We start from the raw sequence: 22,110 nt of genomic DNA on the forward strand, positions 1-22,110 counted from the left end.
GACCAAAGCACCGGTTCCAATCAAGTGGCAATGCTGTTTAGCCAAGCGTTTACATTTGTTGGATGACGTGAAAATAGAGTGTGATGACGTGGACGTCAATCAAGGCAGCCCCCCACGTCTCTCTGATTCAGAGGGGTTGGGTTAAATGCAGTAGAAACATTTTGGTTGAATGCATTCAGTTGTGCAAATGACTATTAGACGACTTTCTATTCCCATAGATAGACAGGCTAGAAATGTGTTTTTTTATTTATAATTTTTTTTGCCCCTATTCTACACAATTTGTAGTTACAGTCTTCGCCCATCGCTGCAACTCCCGTACGGACTCGGGAGAGGCGAAGGTCGAGAGCCATGCGTCCTCTGAAACACGACCCCGCCAAGCTGCACTGCTTATTGACACACTGCTCACTTAACCTGGAAGCCAGCTGCAACAATGTGTCGGCGGAAACACAGTACAACACGCGTCAAGGAGTCGCTAGAGTGCGATGGGACAAGGACATTTGGGGGGCTGCGACACAGCCCGGGATCGAACCCGGGTCTGCAGTCACGCTTCAACCACTACCATGCAGTGCCTTAGACCGCTGTGCCATTCAGTAGGCCCTGGCTAGAAATACTTTAACAGTTTATATTTCTGTGTGAAGCTTGCATTCAATTGCCACTCCCTGTTGCACACAAGTAGCTTCCATTCCCCCTGTCACAAGGGGATTTCTGCCTGATTTAAAATGAAATCGTCAACCCTATTACTTCATATCGTACTTCTTTTATTTTTTTACCTCAAAATCCGAAAACATGCTTTTTTATGAAGTTGAACACGTGCTCTTTACGACACAAAGAAAAAATTTGGTTATATCAAAGTTCCACCAAGTCGCTGCCTTTTGAGTGTAACGATCCATCAAAGTACACTACATGACCAAAAGTACAGCTCGTCAAACATCTAATTTCAAAATCATGGGCATTAATATGGAGTTGGTCCCCCCTTTGCTGCTATAACAGCCTCCACTCTTCTGCACGCACTCACTCACAAGGGCATTAGTGAGGTCGGGCACTGACGTTGGGCGATTAGGCCTGGCTCGCAGTCGGAGCTCCAAATAATCCCAAAGGTGTTCGATGGAGTTGAGGTCAGGGCTCTGTGCAGGCCAGTCAAGGTCTTCCACGCTGATCTCGACAAACTATTTCTGTATGGACCGCTCTTGTTGCATGGGGGCATTGTCATGCTGAAACAGGAAAGGGCCTTCCCCAAACTTTTGCCACAAAGTTGGAAGCACAGAATCGTCTAGAATGTCATTGTATGGTGTAGCATTAAGATTTCCCTTCACTGGAACTAAGGGGCCAGAACCATTAAAAACAGCCCCAGAACATTATTCTTCCTCCACCAAACTTTTGCTCGATTTTATACACGTCAGCACCGGGTGTGGCTGAAATAGCCAAATCCACTAATTTGAAGGGGTGTCCACATACTTTTGTTTATATAGTGTAGATCTCAGTATGAGTCACCTCTAGTACAGACACAAATAGACAGGAATAGTATAATCAGTGAGTAAGTGTGTTTGAATCCTAACAATTCATGGAAAGTGTGATTGTTTGCATTCAAGTGTATTGTCCATTGTGTAGTGTGTGTTCTATCTACACAGAATGAGTGGAGCAGAAGCAGGGTTATGGTGTGTGTGTGTGTGTGTGTGTGTGTGTGTGTGACCGACCTGCAGCAGTAGCTTCAGGTGTTCTAGCTGGGCCTTTACAGAGCAGCAGTCCTCTGCCATGTGTTTCAGTGTCAGCTCATCCAGCTCCACAGCCTGGTGAGGGGCTGCCAAGCCTGTGCCCTGACTCTGGTACCCATCATAGGTCTGGAACACACAGTCACTACTGGAGAGGTAGAGGGACAAAGACAGAGACAAATAGAGAGAGAGACAGGCAGAGGGCGAGAGCGAGTTAGTCACTGCACGTGACACGGGGGTGAATGGGAGTGCCCACGGGAGGAAGCCTGGGACAGGTGAGTGGCAGGTAGGAGGACGAGACATGTTACGCGGTTACCAGGGGACGAGCGGCTGTCTCCCTCATCAGTAGTGCACACATACACAACTCACATTGACGTAGGTCTCTCAATTGGGGATGGTGGGGGGGAAAAAATGATAAACAGTAGAGTATTGTGATTTTTGCTTGGATGTTAACATTAGCTAGCACTAGTCGGTGTGTACCTGCGTCAAAACTCGGGTATTTATATTTATATTATCTTTATTTATTACTTTTACCACCCAAAATAATTTCCTCACGGCTTTCTCTTGTCCCTCTGCAGCAGAGGAGCAATATGTTTGGAACATCTATTCGCAATAAAAACACAGTACCAAATCACAGTACATATAGAATCGTGCTGTATATGGAATCGCAATACATATCGCAGCGGCACATAAGTATCATGACAATATCGAATTGTGAGGTCCCTGGAAATTCCCAGCCTGACTCTCAATAACCAGAGGGCAAAAGGCAGAGAGGGTCAGGATGTGTGTGACAAAGAAATGTAACCCGAGAGCCCCCAGCAGCTCACATGTTGTCGCTGTGGAGTTGGTCGTCTACAGTCCAACAGAGCTGCCGTCTCCTCCACAGGGCCAGATGGGACATCCCATCAGCATCTACAACAGGAGACAAGGCCACAGAGACAAAGGCATGGAGTCAAAATGAGGACCATAACACGAGAACTTCTACAACTTGTCATGTATTTGAGGTTTTCAAAAAAAAAAAAAAAAAGGTCTTCTGAAGTTTGTAATTTCCACTTTGACATTTCAGACTTGATTTTCCCTTGCGAAAAGGTTTCTCAACCCCTACAAAAATGTCCATTAATTATAATCCATGTAAAAATGCATATTTCCTGTTGCTGCAGGATTATTTTCCTGCTATAGAAAACTGGCTCAAATTAAGATCCTACACCTGTAAGCACACTCACACACAATCTCCAAGCCACACACACTAAAGAAATGATGCTATCTTTTCTTCCTCAGTTCCTCCCCATGCTCAAAGTACTAAGAGCGAGTGGTGCAGTGGTCTAAGGCACTGCATCACAGTGCTAGAGGCGTCACTACAGATGCGGGTTCAATCCCGGGCTGTGTCACAGCCAGCCGCAACCGGGAGACCCATGAGGCGGTGCACAATTAGACCAGCATCGTCCGGGTTAGGGGAGGGTTTGTCCGGCTGGGATGTCCTTGTCCCATCGCGTTCTTGCGACTCCTGTGGTGGGCCCAGGCGCAGTGCACGCTGACTTCGGTCCCCAGCTGTAAGGTGTTTCCTCCGACACATTGGGGCGGCTGGCTTCCGGGTTAAGCAAGCAGTGTGTCAAGAAGCAGGTCCGTGTTTCGGAGGACATTTGGCTCTCGACCTTCGCCTCTCCCGAGTCCATACGGGAGTTACAGTGATGGGACGAGACTAACTACCAATTGGATATCACAAAATTGGGCAGAAAAAGGGGTTATAAAGTATAAAAAACATAAAAGGTACTAATGTATGTACTATATAACTAGTGTTTTCAGATTGCTGGGAGCAGTCGAGAGCAGGGCCGAGAAAGCTATCTGAACTAAGAGCACATCACCAAATCTGATGCCTGAGACACAGTATCTGCTCATCTATCTGGAGGTGTCTAACTAACACAACTATAACTCCGCAAACAACAGAACACTTAAGGTGAAACCTTATGGAAGTGATCTGATTTCCTCTTTTACCACCCCAGAACAGTCTCTCAGCACAGCTTCCCAAGCAAATCTGAGTGGGATGAAAACACAGCAAGAGAGAGACTGCGGTAGAGAACAAATTGATCCTCCCAAGCTTGACATGCTGCTACCAGAGATAGATAGATGGTTAGTACTGAGGAAACTACGAACACAGCCCTCTCTGCATTCCTTAAGCATCTGTTGTGTCTGGGTTCTCTGAAAATATGCATTCTTCTTCCACCCACGATTAAGGTTCCAAACAAGGCTGCTACGGACAAGGAATAAAATAGAAAAAACAGACCTTGAAAGAAGTAACCTAAGAGTGCCTGAATTTGTTGCTTTGAAAACTTCAACTCCCTAGTCTGGCTGTGTGTACTCAGATACGACTGAAGAGGCAAAGGCTACGAGGTGAAGAGTGAAAGTGCCTTTGACGTTTTTCCTGTCAAGAGAGTGTAGAAAGCTAAGGCCTTCCCTTTTCCATACGGGCTTCGTGCCTCTGAAGGAAGCTGTTATAGGACCCCTCCCCAGTTATCGGGGTTATGACCTCCTTACTCCAACTATGGTCAAACAGGAGGGAGGGCACCTTGGGCAGATTGACATGGCCTTATGCTAACTGTAACTATATGCTTCAACACATGATGCTGAGCTTGTGAGGTGCATTCCCATGCAGTCTTTCTGACCGAACAGCGCTCTCCTTGTTCAGGCCCCTTATCCCCACACTCGATCCCGTTAGAACTACGTTGCCCATCGGCACAGCACTAGGATGAGCGTACTCTCCACCAAACCTAATCTTGATCATTAAAAAGGGAAAACTGCGCTGAGATCCCGTGTCTAGACAAAAACCACACTCACCACCATGCAAGGAGCCATCCTCGGGGAGGTCATCGTCCAGCATGAGGTCATCGTCGTCCAGGTCACACCCAGACTCGAGGTTGTCCAGGTTGTTGAGTATGTCCTAGCATGAGAGAGCGAGAGAGACAGMGATTAGTCAGTTTGAAGCCTCATTTTTACAATAACAGAAGCAGAGACAGAAACGATTTTGAAAGGGCTGTTCATCTCCTTCGAGGGAAATATTTCCTTGAAGAACGAGATTGAAAGACAGAATTGCATGGTAAATTATTGCWAAAAAATAAATGACAGCTCTCGAGGAGATTGTTCGATAATGTATGGGGTAAAACTTTTAATGTCTTATTGACCCCTCAAGACATAGGTTGAAAATGGTTACTTGTTTTATGCAAAACTACAATAGATCTGCTGGAGAGAAAATATATATATATATATTGAAGAGAAAACAATTTTAGACAAATAGTAGGATGAAAGTGTGGTGGTAGTGAAACAACAACCAATCCTTGGCCGTAAGAGAACCGGTCTGTCTCCATATCGAGTATCGTTATCTTCAGGCCCATTCCCCTTTTGCTCTGGCCCCCTGCCTTCGCTTAGAGTGGGCTTAGTCACAGCACAGCGCTCCTGGGGAAATGACATTTCCCCATGGCACGCGCCCATCCATCCGTAGCATGACATTACAGCCTAATCTCCTGCAAGAAAAAAAAACAACACAGGCGTTCCGAGGAGAGATCAATGGCCAAGGTCTTACGTTAGCTACATTTTTTGGGATCTCAGATCCCCTAAGCAGCCTTGTCGCTGTCGGCTTGCTACAGACAGACACTCAGCCTCTATGTGGAACTGCCTGGAACTAGGGGCATCTCCCTCAAATCTCTCCATTGGTGCTTTTCGACTAACGCCAGTGTTTTACTGGTGTATACACCTGATGTTATACTAGAGAAATTGTGTTTCCATAGAGGCTGAGTTGCGAGGACTTGCGAAGAGCATTATCAACAACCTCTACATAATCAAAAAAGTTGCTTTGTGAAGAGGTGTTAACCGCCAAGTGTGTTCACAGTTAGCCACTGTTATGTAAATGCTCCCAAAAAGCCCTAGCGGCCTCGCCTTGGCCCCAAGTTAAAGCAGGTCCATTGGCGACATGGCCCAGTGARACATGGATGCCGGCCTACGTAGATGGAAACAGAAAAGTCTGAGCCTTTTACGTAAAACAGTGGGGAATATTCTAAGTGGAAATGCACCGAAAGTAACTCATAAAGTATTGGCTGCACTTTAAAATCATTTTCTATGGGCCTCAGTGGCGCAGCAGTTTAAGGCATCGYCGTGCTTGAGGCGTCACTACAGACCCAGGTTCGATCCCAGGGTGTCACACAGCCGGCCGTGAACGGGAGTCCCATTGGGCGGCGCACAATTGGCCAAGCGTCGTCCGGGTTAAGTCGGGATTGGCCGTCATTGTAAATAAGTATTTGTTCTTAATAGACTTGGCCTTGTTAAATAATGGTTAAATAAAAATAAAATAAGCAAGCCCTGCCACAGCCAAACACTGGCTCTTTATACCCATGAGTCCGGGTTAGGGGAGGGTTTGGCMCCCCTTACCTTGTCCCATCGCGCTCTAGCGACTCCTTGTGGAGGGCTGTGTGCCTACAAGCTGACTTCGGTTGCCAACTGGATAGTGTTTCCTCCGGGTTATGCGAGCAGTGTGTCAAGAAGCRGTGCGGCTTGGCAGGGTCGTGTTTAGGAGGATGCATGGCTATCGACCTTGGCCTCTCCCAAGTCCGTAGGGGAGTTTCAGCGATAGGAAAAGTCTAACTACCAATTGGATATCACCAAATTGGGGAGAATAATTCTAAGTACRAAAGGTTCACCAAAGTCTGAAAAAGTCGGGTGGCCAGATAAGCTATGTGGCGTGGGTTCTTTGTTCTGGATCCTGTCCTTTCCAGTTCTGCTTTTTCCGTCCTCAACGGTCCTTCCTCAAAAGGACGCAAGACAGCTGGGCTGGCACACTGAGCATTGCACTGACCTCGCTATCGCTAACATTGGAGGACAACATCAGATGCCTCTACTTTATACCACCTCTACTAGGCCTGACCCCCCCCCTCCCATGTTTTCATTACAGCATCCTATTCAAAAGAAGTCTAAGGCCTGGTTTAGAGTAGCCTTGTTATTTCCTCTTCAATGGTTTGTATCTTTTATCTGTTTTCAGACTGCACTATTTTCCTCTCTCTCTGTGTCGTGGGATTTTTACAAAACATTTTCATATTGCAGGGTTAATTTTTATCCTCACAATGGAGTGGCTTTTCAAACCGGCGGGCAGAGTACAATGGCAGAGCTCCACACATGCAATCTGTGAAAACCTTGTAACCGAGGCCTTCTCTTTCATACCGCGACACTTCTATGAGAATGCAAATATGAGCTTGCTTATTTTCTCCACATAAATGTCTAACTTTTCTACTAAAATCGATAAGTGGATGGTATTTAACCAATACTATGCTGGACTATATAGTACATACACTCAAAACCTGACCCAACCTTGTCTAAGTCCTGACATAGACGAGTCCGGCAAAAGATGGTCACTCCATCTAGGTTTTCCCGGAGGACACAGGAGATTGTTGTTTTTTTGGCTATTTGTGGTCAACAACAAAAAACAAGAAAGAAACACCTACATTTTGCTCACTCATTCACTTACAAAAATGTATTTGATGCAGCAAAGTTCTTGGCAAATTTGCTGCAAACAAAATATTGTGCCACAAAATGTTGCCAGGAGTGAATCTGTGAATTATATTGCCATTAGTGGCAAACAGCTTGCCAGAGGCGTTTTTGGGCAAACAAATTCTCTCAACAATCCATTTCAATTTTGGCAAACCTGTGGCTCATGTAATATCAATTGCCATATTAAGCATAACTCAAGTCTGTTAACTTTTCTTCAACCCAAGCCTTATACACCGGTCAGGAAGAGAGACAACTCGCTAGATTGAAGTCCCCAGTCTCGATTAAAAACAATTAGTTGATTAGTTTGAATCAATTGTGTTGAGGCATGGCCGGAGAAAAATCTTATATACTGTGGCTCTCTAGGAACAGTTGGCCACACAATTTTTTTTTTTTTTTTTTTGATTTAGTAGACCTTGGTCCCAGTTTGTGAGCTACATTGTTTCTGCCTTGTATAAATGCAATATGAACATTGTTAACTTGATGAAAAATATTGAATGCCAGTTTCAATGAGAAGCATACTGTAGCAACATCAAGACAACTTTAACAGCTGACCCCGTTTTTCCACAGCAAAACCCACCCTTCAGCTGCGGAACCTACCTTTTAAGATGGCAAAATAAAAAAAAAGGTTCTTAGTAATTGTTTTCAGTATACTAATGTTGTTTTGGTGTGTTCTGATTGTTTCAGTGCATCCATTGAACAAACGTTGGACTAAAGGACTTCCACGGAGCCACCACGTGCAAAGTTCACTCAAAAAGGCAATAGTTTTGAACTGGGTTTGATTTTGTTTTAATTAGTTACATTTCGTTCATTCTCTTTTAAACCTTTATTGGTTGAAACCTATTGCTCAGTCATCACTTGGCTCATGTAAATTCTGTAGTTACTCCATTAAACAGCCTAAGGTCAACATCCCCAATGTGTTCACATTTCTCTCATGTAAATGTTATTTGGGAAATATTCAAGGTCTTTAGTCTTTTCTTCATTGGCATGCTGATGCTTTCAAGTTGTATTGGATTTCATTTGTATCTGTTTAGACATCGAATGCATGTTGTTCAGTATATTTAGTTCAGTGCTCTGTGATAAGCAAGTTCATTTAAAGTTGTGATTTGGTTCATGTAGATTCATTTCAATGTTAATAAACAAAGTAACGTGAAACCTGATCTAATTTGCATACATAATGAGTTTGAAGCTAATTTGAAGCAAAGAATAGAAAGTTCCCCACAAGTTTCCCAGAAGTTCACAAGTCGCTCATTTGTATGTGAAAACACAAAATTGGCCAAAGATTTGCCTCAACTGTTTGCCAGAACCTCAGTGAGGTTTATCTCTTCCCAATCTCATTTTGTGACACTCCACTTGTTATATAGCTGCCCAGCCAGGAGAAAATCCCACAGGGGCATTGCACCACAGATGCTGATGGGAGTTGAAGTCCAAAGCAAGTTTAAATCTATTTCATGCCTCCCCAATCTGGACTTAATTTACCAGCAGCCTGTGAAAGCTGCTTTCATGTTTCACTTGACGAACACAGCTGTCGGAGTGAAACCACCCTCAAAATCTGACCCAACTGTTGGGAGTCACACACACTCACGCGCAAACAAAGCACCCTCAGCTGAGTCGGCAGCAACTGGATGCATCCGGTTTTCAGGGGAAATAGAAAGAGCCTGTGACATGACTTCCACTTTCGGACGTTAACAAGGCGACACTCCATTTTAATTTACTGGATTGGTTGAACTGGGCATATTTGTCTTCTCACCAGTTAGGTTTGGGCGGTATCCAGACTTTCATACCGTTTCTGTACGATCCCAGGGTGCACGGTATTACCAACAGTGCACACAAAGGGCGCCATTTCTTTCTAAACATATATTTAACATATATACAGTACCAGTCAAAAGTTTAGACACACCTATTCATTCAAGGGTTTTTCTTAATTTTTTACTATTTCCTACATTGTAGAATAAGTGAAGACATCAAAACTATGAAATAACACATATGGAATCATGTAGTAACCCCAAAAAAGTGTTATATCAAAATATATTTGAGATTTGAAAATTCTTCAAAGTAGCCACCTTTTGCCTTGACAGCTTTGTACTCTTGGCATTCTCTCAACCAGCTTCACCTGGAATGCATTTCAATTAAAAGTTGTTAATTTCATTTGTGGAATTTCTTTCCTTCTTAATGCGTTTCAGCCAATCAGTTATGTTGTGACAAGGTAGGGGTGGTATACAAAATATAGCCCTATTTGGTAAAAGACCAAGTCCATATTATTGCAACAGCTGAAATAAGCAAAGAGAAATGACAGTCCACAATTACTTCAAGACATGAAGGTCAGTCAATTTGGAAAATCTCAAGAACTTTTAAATTTTCTTCCAAGTGCAGTCACAAAAACCATCAAGCGCTATGATGAAACTGGCTTTCATGAGGTCCGCCACAGGAAAGAAAGACCCAGAGTTACCTCTGCTGCAGAGGATAAGTTCATTCGAGTTACCAGCCTCAGTTTGCAGCCCAGTTCAAGTAACAGACACAACAACAACTGTTCAGAGGGGACTGCATGAAATCAGGCCTTCATGGTCGAATTACTGCAAAGAAACCACTACTAAAAGGACACCAATAAGAAGAGAAACACGAGCAATGGACATTAGACCAGTGGAAATCTGTCCTTTGGTCTGATGAGTCCAAATTTGAAATTTTTGGTTCCAACCGCTATGTCTTTGTGAGATGCAGAGTAGGTGAACGGATGATCTCTGCATGTGTGGTTCCCACCGTGAAGCATGGAGCAGGAGGTGTGATGGAGTTGGGGTGCTTTGCTGGTGACACCGTCATTCTGCAGCGATACGCCATCCCATCTGGCTTAGTGGGACTATCATTTGTTTTTCAACAGGACAATGACCCAACACACCTCCAGGCTGTGTAAGGGCTATTTGACCAAGGAGGAGAGTGATGGAGTGCTGCATCAGATGACCTGGCCTCCACAATCACCCGACCTCGACCCAATTGAGATGGTTTGGCATGAGTCGGACTGCAGAGTGAAGGAAAAGCAGCCAACAAGTGCTCAGCATATGTGGGAACTCCTCATGAAGCTGGTTGAGAGAATGCCAAGAGTATGCAAAGCTGTCATCAATGCAAAGGGCGGCTATTTGTTTAACACTTTTTTGGCTACTACTGTACATGATCCCATGTGTTATTTCATAGTTTTGATGTCTTCACTATCAATCTACAAAGTAAAAAATAGTAAAAATAAAGAAAAACCCTTGAATGAACTGGTGTGTTCAAACTTTCAACTGGTACTGTATATACCTTTCATAATATTTCCCCTAATGTTATTACCATACCTCTCTATTGATGCTTCATTCCTTCCTCGCTTTCAACAGTTAAAGGAAATCCATTTCAACTGGTACTGTATATAAAAACGAATAAATAATGTTTTTTTGGGGACGGTGTTGAAAATTATACTGTCGGCATTTCTAAATAATACAGTATACCTCCCAAGTCTATCATCAGGACCTGAAAGAAATAAACTCTATGCCTTCTACATTAGGTTACCAACGCACACGCACTGGACTGTTCGAGGGAAAGCACACGCTTCTCCTTCTCTCGCATCAATATTTGTGGACACAGCTGTCGGATTGAAGCCACCCTCAAAATGTGACCCTATTCTGGGAGACGCACACAAACAGCCTTAAATATGGTTACTGGACTGAGGGAGAGAGCACGCTTCTCCCTCTCGCTCATCAATATTTCTGGACGGTCACCTAGACAATGGCGTGACAGCTTCTAAATAGGCAGGAAATACAGAGAGAGTACAAGACTACACAAAGCCTTCTTTAGTGATGCGAGAGAGAGCGCAAGAGAGAGAGAGGAAGAAGACGAGAGAAGAGAGTCCACTTTGAGGATTGATGTTTGGTGGAGTCGTCACATTAACATTCAGATTACCTCTCCTGGTCGTGAGCCAAAGTGACAACTTAATGAGCAATGTAACCTCGAGGCTCAGCGAACCTTTCTTTTGGTGACGGAGTTGTTCTGTTTAAGTCCGTTGGGCTATAGTGTGGAGGCAAATTGAACTGCAAGAGGACGCAGGGAAATAAAAGAGAGTCCGACAGAGCGGCGTTGGCCCTGTCAACATCATTGACTCATCTGGGCCCTTTTCAGAGGCGTTGGGGGTTCTCTCTCACTACACTGACGTCTCTGGAGGCTACACAAGATGCTGACCCGGGGCATGTTTGTGGCACAATCGCTAATATACGGAGATCTGCGACACGGACAGCCACTCACCAACAGTCAGAACTTTTTACTCACCCGTCCATCCTGGCTCAGGGTGGATAATAAGAGGAGAAGGAGACCAATCCAGTTAAGAGAACCTTCCTCAATGTTTACGCCACACATTCCATATAATAAAACATTTAAAAAATGTTCAACAAACAGAGTTTGTAGAATTTTGTATGGGCCGTCCTAGTCCGTTCAAGCCTAACCCAGACCCTACTATAGGCCGACCGCACTAAAGGAGACGAGATCTGTCGCTTAGCGGTGTGGCAGTGAGTGTGGGAGGGGGAGCTTAGGAGGGAGGGAGAGCGTTGAAGGGTAATGAAATTGTCAAGCAGCATCAGTAAAGTGGAGGAAGAAGGTCAGGACCATCGCGCGCGTGATTAGAAATTGGCGCTACACTCGCGCAGTGAGTAAATCCTGCCTGTGTCAGAGCACTGACTACCAGCGTATGCTTTTAAAGCCCGCATGGAGGAGGCGGTGGGTTGCAAATACACAGGAGAAGCTTTGACGAGAGAATATCTGTGATGATCTGGGAGGAATGGAGCGAGAAAGAAAGACAGAGTTGGGGGGAGAGCGAGCAAGCTGGGGAGAGCGAGAGAGCGAGCAAGCTGGGGAGAGCGAGAGAGCGAGCAAGCTGGGGAGAGCGAGAGAGCTAGAGCGACAGAGAGAGAGAGCTAGAGCGACCAGGAGAGAGAGCTAGAGCGACAGAGAGAGAGGGCTAGAGCGACAGAGAGAGAGAGCAGACGAGAGCAGAGAGAGAGAGCGACAGAGAGGAGAGAGCGACAGAGAGAGAGAGCGACAGAGAGAGAGCGACAGAGAGAGAGCGACAGAGAGAGAGAGCGACAGAGAGAAGAGCGCAGACAGAGAGGAGGACAGAGCGAACCAGAGAGAGAGCGAGCGACAGAGAGAGAGACGACAGAGAGAGAGCGCAGAAGAGAGAGAGCGACAGAGAGAGAGAGCGACAGAGAGAACGAGAGCGAGCAGAGAGAGAGAGCAGAGCAGAGAGCAGCGAGCGAGCAGGAGAGAGCGGAGCGACAGAGAGAGAGAGCGAGCGAAGGCGACAGAGAGACCGAGCGAGCGACAGAGAGAGCAGAGCGAGGCACAGAGAGAGAGCGGACAGAGAGAGCGAGCGAGCAGAGAGAGAGCGAGCGACAGAGAGCGAGCGACAAGAGAGAGAGCGAGAGAGAGAGAGCGACAGAGAGAGCAGAGCACAGAGACGGAGCGACGACAGAGAGAGAGAGCGAGCGACCAGAGAGAGAGAGCGACAGAGAGAGAGAAGCGACAGAGAGAGAAGAGCGACAGAGAGACGAGCCAGAGAGAGAGAGAGAGCGACAGAGACGAGAGAGAGAGCGACACAGAAGACGAGAGAGAGCGAGCGACAGAGGAGAGAGAGAGCGAGCGAGGCAGAGAGAGAGAAGAGCGAGCGACAGAGAGAGAGAGGCGAGGCGAAGCAGAGAGAGAGAGAGACGAGCAGAGAGAGAGAAGGACGAGAGAGCGAGCGCGAGACGACGACGAGAGAGCGAGCGACCAAGAGAGAAGGCGAGCGAACAGCAGAGAGAGAGCAGCGAGAGGAAGCGAGAGGAGCGACAGAGAGAGAGAGCGAGCTGAGCGACCAGAGAGAGAGAGAGCACGAGCGAGCGACAGAGAGGAGAGCAGCGAGCGAGAGCGTAGCGAGGAGAGAGAGAGCGAGCGAGCGGGAACAGAGAGGAGAGAGCGAGCGGGCGAGCGACAGAGAGAGAGAGCGAGCGAGCGAGCGACAGAGGAGACGACGAGGAGGAGCGACGAGAGCAGCGAGCAGCGACAGAGAGAGAGAGCGAGCGAAGCGCAGAGAGAGAGAGCGAGCGAGCGAACAGAGAGAGAGAAGCGACGCGAGCGGACAGAGAGAGAGAGCGAGCGAGCGAACAAGGAAGAGAGAGAGGGGAGCGAGCGAGCGACAGAGAGAGAGAGCGGAGCGAGCGAGGCCAGAGAGAGAGAGAGAGCGGAGCGAGCGACAGAGAGAGAGAAGAGAGCGAGCGAGCGACAGAGGAGAGAGAGAGAGCGAGCGAGCAGACAGAGAGAGAGAGAGAGAGCGAGCGAGCGACAGAAGAGAGAGAGAGAGCGGAGCGAGCGAGCAAGAGCAGGAGAGAGAGAGAGAGAGGACGAGCGAGCGAGCAGAGGAGAGAGAGGAGAGCGAGCGAGCGACAGAGAGAGAGAGAGAGCGAGCGAGCGACGAGAGAGAGAGAGAGCGAGCGAGCGATCAGAGAGAGAGAGAGAGCGAGCGAGCGACAGAGAGGAGAGAGAGAGCGAGCGAGCGACAGAGAGAGAGAGAGAGCGAGCGAGCGACAGCAGAGCGAGAGCGAGACGAGCGACAGAGAGCGAGCGAGCGACGAGAGAGCGACGGAAGAGCAGCGACGGAGAGAGCGACGGGAGAGCGAGCGACGGAGAGAGCGCGAGCGGAGAGAGCGCGACGGAGAGAGCGCGACGGAGAGAGCGCGACGACGGAGAGGAGCGCGACGGAGAGAGCGCGGACGGAGAAGAGGCGCGACACGGAGAGAGCGCGACGGAGAGAGCGCGACGGAGAGCGAGAGAGCGAGAGAGAGACGAGAGAGCGAGAGAGCGAGAGAGCGAGAGAGCGAGAGAGCGAGAGAGAGAGAGAGAGAGAGAGAGAGAGGAGAGCAGAGAGAGAGCGAGCGAAGCGGCGAAGCAGAGAGAGAGAGCGAGAGAGTTGGAGAGGAGGAAGAGAGGATCTGGGGCATCAGCACACTGCAAGAGAGAGGAAATATTTGGGGCTTGAGAACAGGTTGAAAGACCTTGGATGGATCAAAAAACAACAACTGTCTGCTGCTACTTGTGCTTGGTATCCTTTACTAGACGTGGTCTGTAGTCTTTTACAAAACCTCAAGGGCAGATGAATACGACTCTGGCTACAGTGGGCTGTTTGAAATACAGGAGTATACTGCAGAGAAACACATTTGTGATCATATTTTCAAGTTAGTTTTCCTAGCAGCATTTCCGAGCATTGGCAATACTATCCAACTTCGTGGCTATATTTATTTCAGATTGAAAAAAAATCCAAGGACTCCAGATAGTGTGAAGCAATGCGGAGAACAACAAAGGGTCTCCCCAGTACACTCGTTCTTCTGGCCATAACGTGCTCCGTCTGCATATCCTCTGCTCTAGCAGTGGGGATGATTACTGGCGGAGCGAGGTGGTGTGTGTGAGAGAGACAGAAAGAGAGCGAGAGAGGATGGGTGGGTGGTGGGGGGGGGGGGTCTGAGCTGTGAGGGGAAGCATGAATGAGGGCGATGGTGACGGCCCTACAGGCCTAACCGGGCCTTCAGGCCTATAGACCTTCACCAGCCGTCACATCCAGCTTGGACCAACACTGCCACCCGGTGGCCTGTCTGCACACTGGTTGATTTACAGCACCCTTGTACGAACACGCTCTGCATCTTCCGCTAGCGTCATACATGGCAACAAGACCTACTGGCAACAAGACCAAAAGAGCCAAATCAATAGTTGCCATCTCCGATAAGCATTTAGTGTGTCTAGTGTTCAGTGATCATGCGACGTCATTGTCAACATCTAAAATTGGCTTTCAACGCATACCGACATGTTGCTGCCTGATTTGAGCTGTGAACCCGTATGCTATATGTCCCAATTAATCTACTGTAACACACCCATGTAAATGGAGCATCACAGCCTTGTGCACTGAAACATTCAGCCGAAAGCAAGATGTGGCCTGTCCTTCTGTGAGGAGACGAGTGCAGGCAGACAGGACGGCTAGGCTTAGCAGGGCTGACGTAGCTGCTCAAAATGAGGGTTGAGGTGATGCCTGAGCATAACGGACGCTCCCACGCGAAGAGGGACAGCAGGAGAGGGGACTGACGCCAGCATGGGGACAGTAGTTCCAAGAGCCCAGCACACTGTCACTTCCCGGTCTTAACACTCCACTGGCTCCTGAAGTGAATGAGCATCCAGTCCTCCGGCCTCCGTGTGTGTGTGTGTGTGTGTGTGTGTGTGTGTGTGTGTGTGTGTGACACTATATACCTGTTCCCTACTCTTGTGGGGACTTACAAACAAACATTTGACCAACTGGGGACATTTTTGTTACAGTTTCATCCCCACAAAGTAAAATACTATATCTAGGGGGGGGTTTAGGGATAAGGTTAGAGGTTGTGTTAGGGTTAGAATTAGGTTTAGGAGCTAGGTTTAAGGTTAGGGAAAATAGGATTTTTGAAGGGGACTGAATTGTGTGTCCCCCCACAAGGTTAGTTATACAAGACCGTGTGTGTGTGTGCGTGTCTCTGGCGTGCGTGCGTCAAAATCACCATTGGCCAGCAGATGGTCGTGTGAATGATGTTGGGTGGATAGCCGTTGCCCCACACCGATGTAATAATCAAAAACCTAATCAAATGCCTCAGCCTTGCTCTCACATAAGGCAGCATGGTTCAAAGTTATTTAAAAAGGGCAGTCACTGTATTATGACAGCAGGCTTCCTGCACTGTCTGCTGGAGCGAGAGAGGCAATCAAATAGCTCCGGCTGAATTAGTCACGCCTCCGGGCTGGCGCTCTAACACGCAGTCCCACACACTCCTCGCTCTGTCCCGAGCGAAGCAGCACTACTCTCTCAGTCCCGAGCGAAGCAGCACTCCTCTCTCTCAGTCCCGAGCGAAGCAGCACTCCTCTCTCTCAGTCCCGAGCGAAGCAGCACTCCTCTCTCTCAGTCCCGAGCGAAGCAGCACTACTCTCTCAGTCCCGAGCGAAGCAGCACTCCTCTCTCTCAGTCCCGAGCGAAGCAGCACTCCTCTCTCAGTCCCGAGCGAAGCAGCACTCCTCTCTCTCAGTCCCGAGCGAAGCAGCACTCCTCTCTCTCAGTCCCGAGCGAAGCAGCACTGCTTGCTCTCTGTCCTCTTTAAAAAGAGAGTAGCACAGTGGGCCTTCATTTTTCAAAGCTAATCTGAAGACACCGCTGAGGGAGCTGGGCCTGATCATGTCACAATCGCAGACCAAATGAAAGTTATTTGACTTTAATCATACCCCCGCAGATATTCATAATACATTTAATTTCCTTCAGGAAAGGCAATTCCCTCAGCGTGACGGGGAGCTGCAGACACGACAGTTTTAGAGCTGGGCAGCGTTGGCGTGGTTCTGTGTTAGTGCATTAGCACCTCTCCCCGACAGCAGGAGTCCTGCGGCTCCAACACTCACCAGGGGGACGGGCTGCCTATCTGCCTGTCTGTCTGTTAGCATCCCACATCTCTACAGTCTCACACACACACACACTCTCTCCTTTCTCTCACCACTCACTCTATTCACCCTCCCTCGCTCACTTGTGCTCACTCCCTTTCCCAGTCTCCCCCTCGTCTCTCTAACACACAGTCTTGTTCGCTGCCTCTCTCCCCATCTCCATCGCTCTCTCGTTCATGCCCTCCATTTCTCTAATAATGAGCTCACTGCGATCTTCGAAGTCCGTTTCCGTAAATGTGGCTGGAGGCATGCAGAGGCCGTATCGCAGTAAGTACTCCACGGCCGCCGCAGACGTCGGATTGACTATGCAGCGCCTTTTAGGGTGGCGACACCTTTTGTGGAAAACTATCCCTGACCGTTCAAGTTCAGACGGCGGGGAAATTAACTCCACTTGATGTTCCTGAATATTGAAGGAATCTCCTATATTGGATTTATTTCAGTTTAATTCTCTGAATTAAGTTTCGGAGCTTTCAACCACTGCCTCCGGTGTCGAGTTCAGTACAGCATTTCCAATCAATAAAAACTAATAACGTCGCTCATCCTTCCGACATATTTACTAACAGTAATAGCCTACTGTGTGTGGATACACTTGCTGATCAATGCTGCCCTCTAGCTTGATTCTTCTGCACTGCACAGAGACAGCATAAATGTAAAAGCCTACTGTGCAACCGTTGCAGTACTTACAGTCTCCTGTAGAGGTCGCTCAAATACCACTTTAAAACGTAGGCTACCAAACGATTTGCACCCAGTGTGTTTATGGCTCTGATTATTAGCTGCGGTCAGACATGAAAAGATTATGAGATCCCAATCCATGAGATGATTATAGGCTAATGTTTTTAGATTATATGGGTCACACAACTCGTTGACTCAAATGATTACAACTGTGGACAACGTCATAATAATATGTCTGCGGAGTCCAAAGGTGCGCTCCCTGGAAAATCCCCACATTATCAGACTAAATACAGCCTAACCCGGATCACAGTAAGAGGCGGATTAGCTGTGCTGAAAAAAAACACAGTATTGAGAAAAAGGAAATAGGCGAGAGCAGTGAACTAAGAACCCAAAAACAGCTTTTAGAGGTGCTGGCCCGTAAGGAGTTCATTTCCAACGGAGAAACAAAAGCGAAGGAGCAAATCAAGGGCTTTTGCGTGACCAAGCTAAAACAAATGCCTGGAAACGAGAGTTGCAATGTGTACTGGAGCTTGTCTTCCAACACTGCCCTAACCAGGGAGAGATGATTCAGCACTTTTCAGAGAAGTGCTTTGTGTCCTGTACTTGGGTGGCTTCAGAGATGGAACACCCACTGTCTGAGTCACTGACTTATTATGAGCCTCCAGGAATACAAAATGAGCTCATTCAAAATGTACTTTTTGTCCCCATATTTTCTCCATATAAAAAGGAGTGCCTCTGTTATTGATGAGAGGAGAAGGGTAATACGCTGCTCCTGTAGGCCACGTCATACAGGAATAACCACACTGTCATCCTTCCGCTTGCCTCTGGTCCTGAGGCTGCGTCCTCCTCTCTGGCCAAGTGATAGGCTGCTGTGAAACAGCAGGGAAATCACATGGGGCAACAGCCAATGAGTTCCCTCAAGGAGAGATCATTGAACTGATTCTTTGGCTGGAATCCAGGAAATTGGGTTCTTACAGTCGGGAGGCAGAACAAGGCCCTGACTCCTTCCTTCAGTAATGACTGATCTGACACGCTGAGATTGGTGAAAGCAATAGGCTGGAGACCATGCGATCACTTTCAGATCAATGATTAGCGAGGAAGGAAGGGTGGGTATTTTAAAAGCATTCAATCAGATTAGAGGAAACTAGACAACTACGCAGCTGTGCTGTACAGGAGCAGAGTGGTACAGCGCAAGGCAAAAGCCCTGACAGCATACAGTACACTGGGCAGAGAAATAGCAGCACCGTTGAAGACCTGTCTTGTAGCTCAATGTCCTGAGTATTGACGTCAGATTGGGGACAGTGATACCATGGGCAGAGAACCCACACAGAAACAGTGCCCGGCAGTGAGCTCATTTAGGTCAAAGCCAGCAGGACAACCCTCGCCCCTCTAGAATACAAATCACCCAGGAAATTCCACAGAATGGAAGTACTTGCCAGCAACGGGGAAAGTGAAACGCTGACTATTAAAAAAGGTGTGTAAATTAAAGTAAAAGTTCATTTGGCAAAGGTTAAACACATTATGACGGTCAGCGGGGATAAGGCCATCAGTAAAAAAGAAACTTGTTTTTTTACTTGTTTTCCAACACACGTGCAGTGGAGACGAAAATCCCTATTGGTCAATTTCGCACAAGGTCCAACCGAAATTTGCCTACCATTCCAACGACGAATTAAATCTTAATCCATTCCGTTGAGAGCTGTCAATTCCATAGAATGACATTCTCTGTGGTCAACTCACTAGAAATGTTGAATCCATTGTATTCTAGCCAGACTTACCATGCTGTTGAGGTCTGAGTTGTAGCTCCCACAGGGCTGTGTGGTGGTCCCCAAGGGCTCCAGACCCTCCTCGTCCCACATGTAGGTCCCCCCCGAGCCGGAGTCTGAGGGAGACAGGTCGAGGGAAGAGCCGAGGGGGTAGTCTGCACCCCCGGACAGGGCCTGACTAGCACGCCGAGACAACGCCCCTAAGCCCCCTCTACCCCCTATAACAGAGAGGAGAAAGAAGAGGTTTTACTCACCTGCTACCTCGTCACTGAGGGAGATCTGGTTCATTTGTTTTGGTTAGTATTGTATGTCATTTAGGGACGACTTCCCAGACACAGATAAAGCCTAGTCCTGGATTAAAGCGCATCGTCGATGTTCTCCATTGACAGTGTTTTCTAGTCCAGGACTAGGCCTAATCTGTGTCTGGGAAACCGACACAGATTAGACTTTAAAGTCAATTATTTGGATTAATGTGAAATCTTACCAGTGAGTCCCATTCCGGCCCAGTCTACACTGTCAGACATGAAGCTGTTTAGGCCCGCCATGGAGGTGCCACCGTGACGGTGGATGACGTCGGCGTTGTCATCATCTGCCAAGACAGAGTGTGATTGGTCGAGCCCTCCATCACGGGCAGGGAGCAGCAGAATGCCGTCTCCTCCGTTCCCCAGGTTGTCAAAGTCGTCCATGTACTCCTCGCTGGTATCGTTGCGCTCCAGGGAGGAGGTGGAGGAGAGGGACATGTCCTCCAGGCCTTCCCCCAGGGGACGCACCTCGCTGGGGGCCGCAGGCTCCTCTTGCAGGCCTTCCGTTAGGCACTCCGGGGTGCTCCCTGGGCTGTCAGTGTTGCTGGATGGGTCTGGGGTGACAGGGGGCGTCTCCACCGAGTTCTTCCTCCCCTCGCTTTCCTCTGTGTTGCCCTGGATCTTCTTGGTGGAGGTGGCCAAGATGGGGCGAGGCTGCTTGATGAGGGAGGGCCGTGTGAGCCTGTAGCTGAGGGCCGAGGGCCTGGTGTTGCAGGAGGCTGAACTGGGTAGTAAGGAATTCCTCAGTGTGTTGGGGGGCAAGATGCAGCTAGCTGTTCCCACCACAGCCCTGCCTGGTGCTAGTCCATGTCCACCCTTACTGAGGTGTAGGCCGTTCCCTCTCCCCGCACTACTCAGCACAGGTGTCGGTCTGGCCAGGGGAGATGTCTTGACCAGTCGGGACTTGGCTAGAGGCCTGGGCAGCTCCTTGGCCAGCTCCGAGGCCCTGTTGAAGGAGTAGGAGCGGATGATGGGCGGCTGGGTGGGGGAGGGGATCCTCTTGACGTGGGTGAGGCTCCGGGAACGCACCATGTTCTCCTCCGAGGCGGTGTCCAGGCTGTCGCTGGACTGGGAGTGGGACAGGCTGCTGGTCAGGTTGCTGTGGGGGGAACCACAGCTCTGGCCCCGCCTGAGGGAGCCATTCCCAGACCCAAAACGTTCATCACCACCCGCCTGGCCGTTGAGGCCCGCTTTGCCGTTGCAGATACTCTGTCCAGACAAAGCCTGTTTGGGGATGGCCTTGTGTGGCCCAGTTTTGGAGGGTATAGTTCTAGGGCAGGTGGAGGATACCACAGAAGCACACCCCCGTACCTTAGCCGTGGCAGGCATGGTGGACGGCTTCTTAATCTCCCGTACCGCCGCTGGTGAGGGCTGCAGTTGTCGGAGGTGATGCCCAGCTCCAGTTCCGCCCTCCTCCCCCTCCTCCACCCCCTTCTCCACAGCTTCTCCTCCTTTCCCTTTCTTCCACTTCAGTGAGAAGGAGGGGGGCATCCGTATTGTCCCGTTCTGCCTGGTGGTGGCAGTGGGTAACCCTTTGCCAGTGGTGCTGGGGACGGGTTGGTGGTGGGACCCATTGGTCAGTGGGGCGGTGCAAGCCACAGCCGCGGGGCGTGAGCCAAACTTGGGCAGCCTGGAGACCATGGTGGGCACGTTGGGAACCGGATCTTCCATCAGCTGCCTGCTGGACCATGGGTGTGCTGGGCTGGCTTGAGCTGTAGAGAGATGGAGGACAACAGAAGGACAGAGAGAGGAATGGGAGTGAGACGGGAGAGAGGAAAAGCGAGAACAAGAGGAAAAAGAATGAGAAAGGGGAAGAGAGAAACGAAGCTGTGAGAACATGTCGTGCGAAGATTAAACACCCCCAAACATGTTATTTCTAAACACAAATTGACGTTTACAGAGGTAGATGTGAAAGTAACTGTCCAATGTTTCCAGATTTCTATGAAATATGACCTATAATTAATTACAATTACGAGTGAAATAGTTTTCCTTCCAAATTGTATGTCAAAAATATGCTTTTCTGTGTTGGAAAGGTGTGGGTGTACCCAACAGAATGGTGTTGGCGTATAAATCAAATGTTATTTGTCACATGCACCGAATACAACTGGTCTAGACCGCATTGACTTGGTACTGGAACCCCGTGTATATAGCCTCGTTATTATTTTGTAACTTTTTTACTTAGCATTTTCTTACTCTGCATTGTTGGTTAAGGGCTTGTTAGTAAGGATTTCACTGTAAGGTCTACACCAGTTGTATTCGGTCCATGTGACAAATTGTTAGTAACAAGCCCTTAACCAACAATGCAGAGTAAGAAAATGCTAAGTAAAAAAAGTTAACTAAATAATAACGAGGCTATATACACGGGGTTCCAGTACCAAGTCAATGCGCGGGGGTACGGGCTAGTCGAGGTGATTGAGGTCAAATGTACATGTAGGTAGAAGTAAAATGACTATGCGTAGATAATAAACAGCGCGTAGCAGCATCGTAAAAAAGGGGGTCAATGCAAATAGTCCGGGTAGCCATTTGATTAATTGTTCAGCAGTCTTATGACTTGGGGTAGAAGCTGTTAAGGAGCCTTTTGGACCTAGACTTGCAGCTTGCTGTCCGGTAGCAGAGAGAACAGTCTATGACTTGGGTGGCTGAACTCTTTGA

At 48.2% G+C, this 22,110-nt stretch overlaps 1 protein-coding gene across 3 annotated transcripts in view; it reads right to left on the minus strand.

The window, feature by feature from the left end:
* LOC111967744 (serine-rich coiled-coil domain-containing protein 2) overlaps positions 1 to 22,110 on the minus strand; it is a 94,818-nt gene that overhangs the window by 45,051 nt on the left and 27,657 nt on the right. For all 3 annotated transcript variants that reach the window (XM_070444881.1, XM_023993067.3, XM_023993066.2), the window contains exons 2-6: positions 19,641 to 21,170; positions 19,169 to 19,374; positions 4,542 to 4,644; positions 2,537 to 2,621; positions 1,695 to 1,857 (exon numbers count right to left, since the gene is read on the minus strand). In XM_070444881.1, the coding sequence (XP_070300982.1) occupies positions 1,695 to 1,857; positions 2,537 to 2,621; positions 4,542 to 4,644; positions 19,169 to 19,374; positions 19,641 to 21,129 (2,046 nt within the window). In that variant the 5' untranslated portion in view covers positions 21,130 to 21,170. The remainder of the gene's footprint in view (positions 1 to 1,694; positions 1,858 to 2,536; positions 2,622 to 4,541; positions 4,645 to 19,168; positions 19,375 to 19,640; positions 21,171 to 22,110) is intronic.

Source organism: Salvelinus sp. IW2-2015, linkage group LG8 (assembly GCF_002910315.2).
Source record: "Salvelinus sp. IW2-2015 linkage group LG8, ASM291031v2, whole genome shotgun sequence".
NCBI lineage: Eukaryota > Metazoa > Chordata > Actinopteri > Salmoniformes > Salmonidae > Salvelinus > Salvelinus sp. IW2-2015.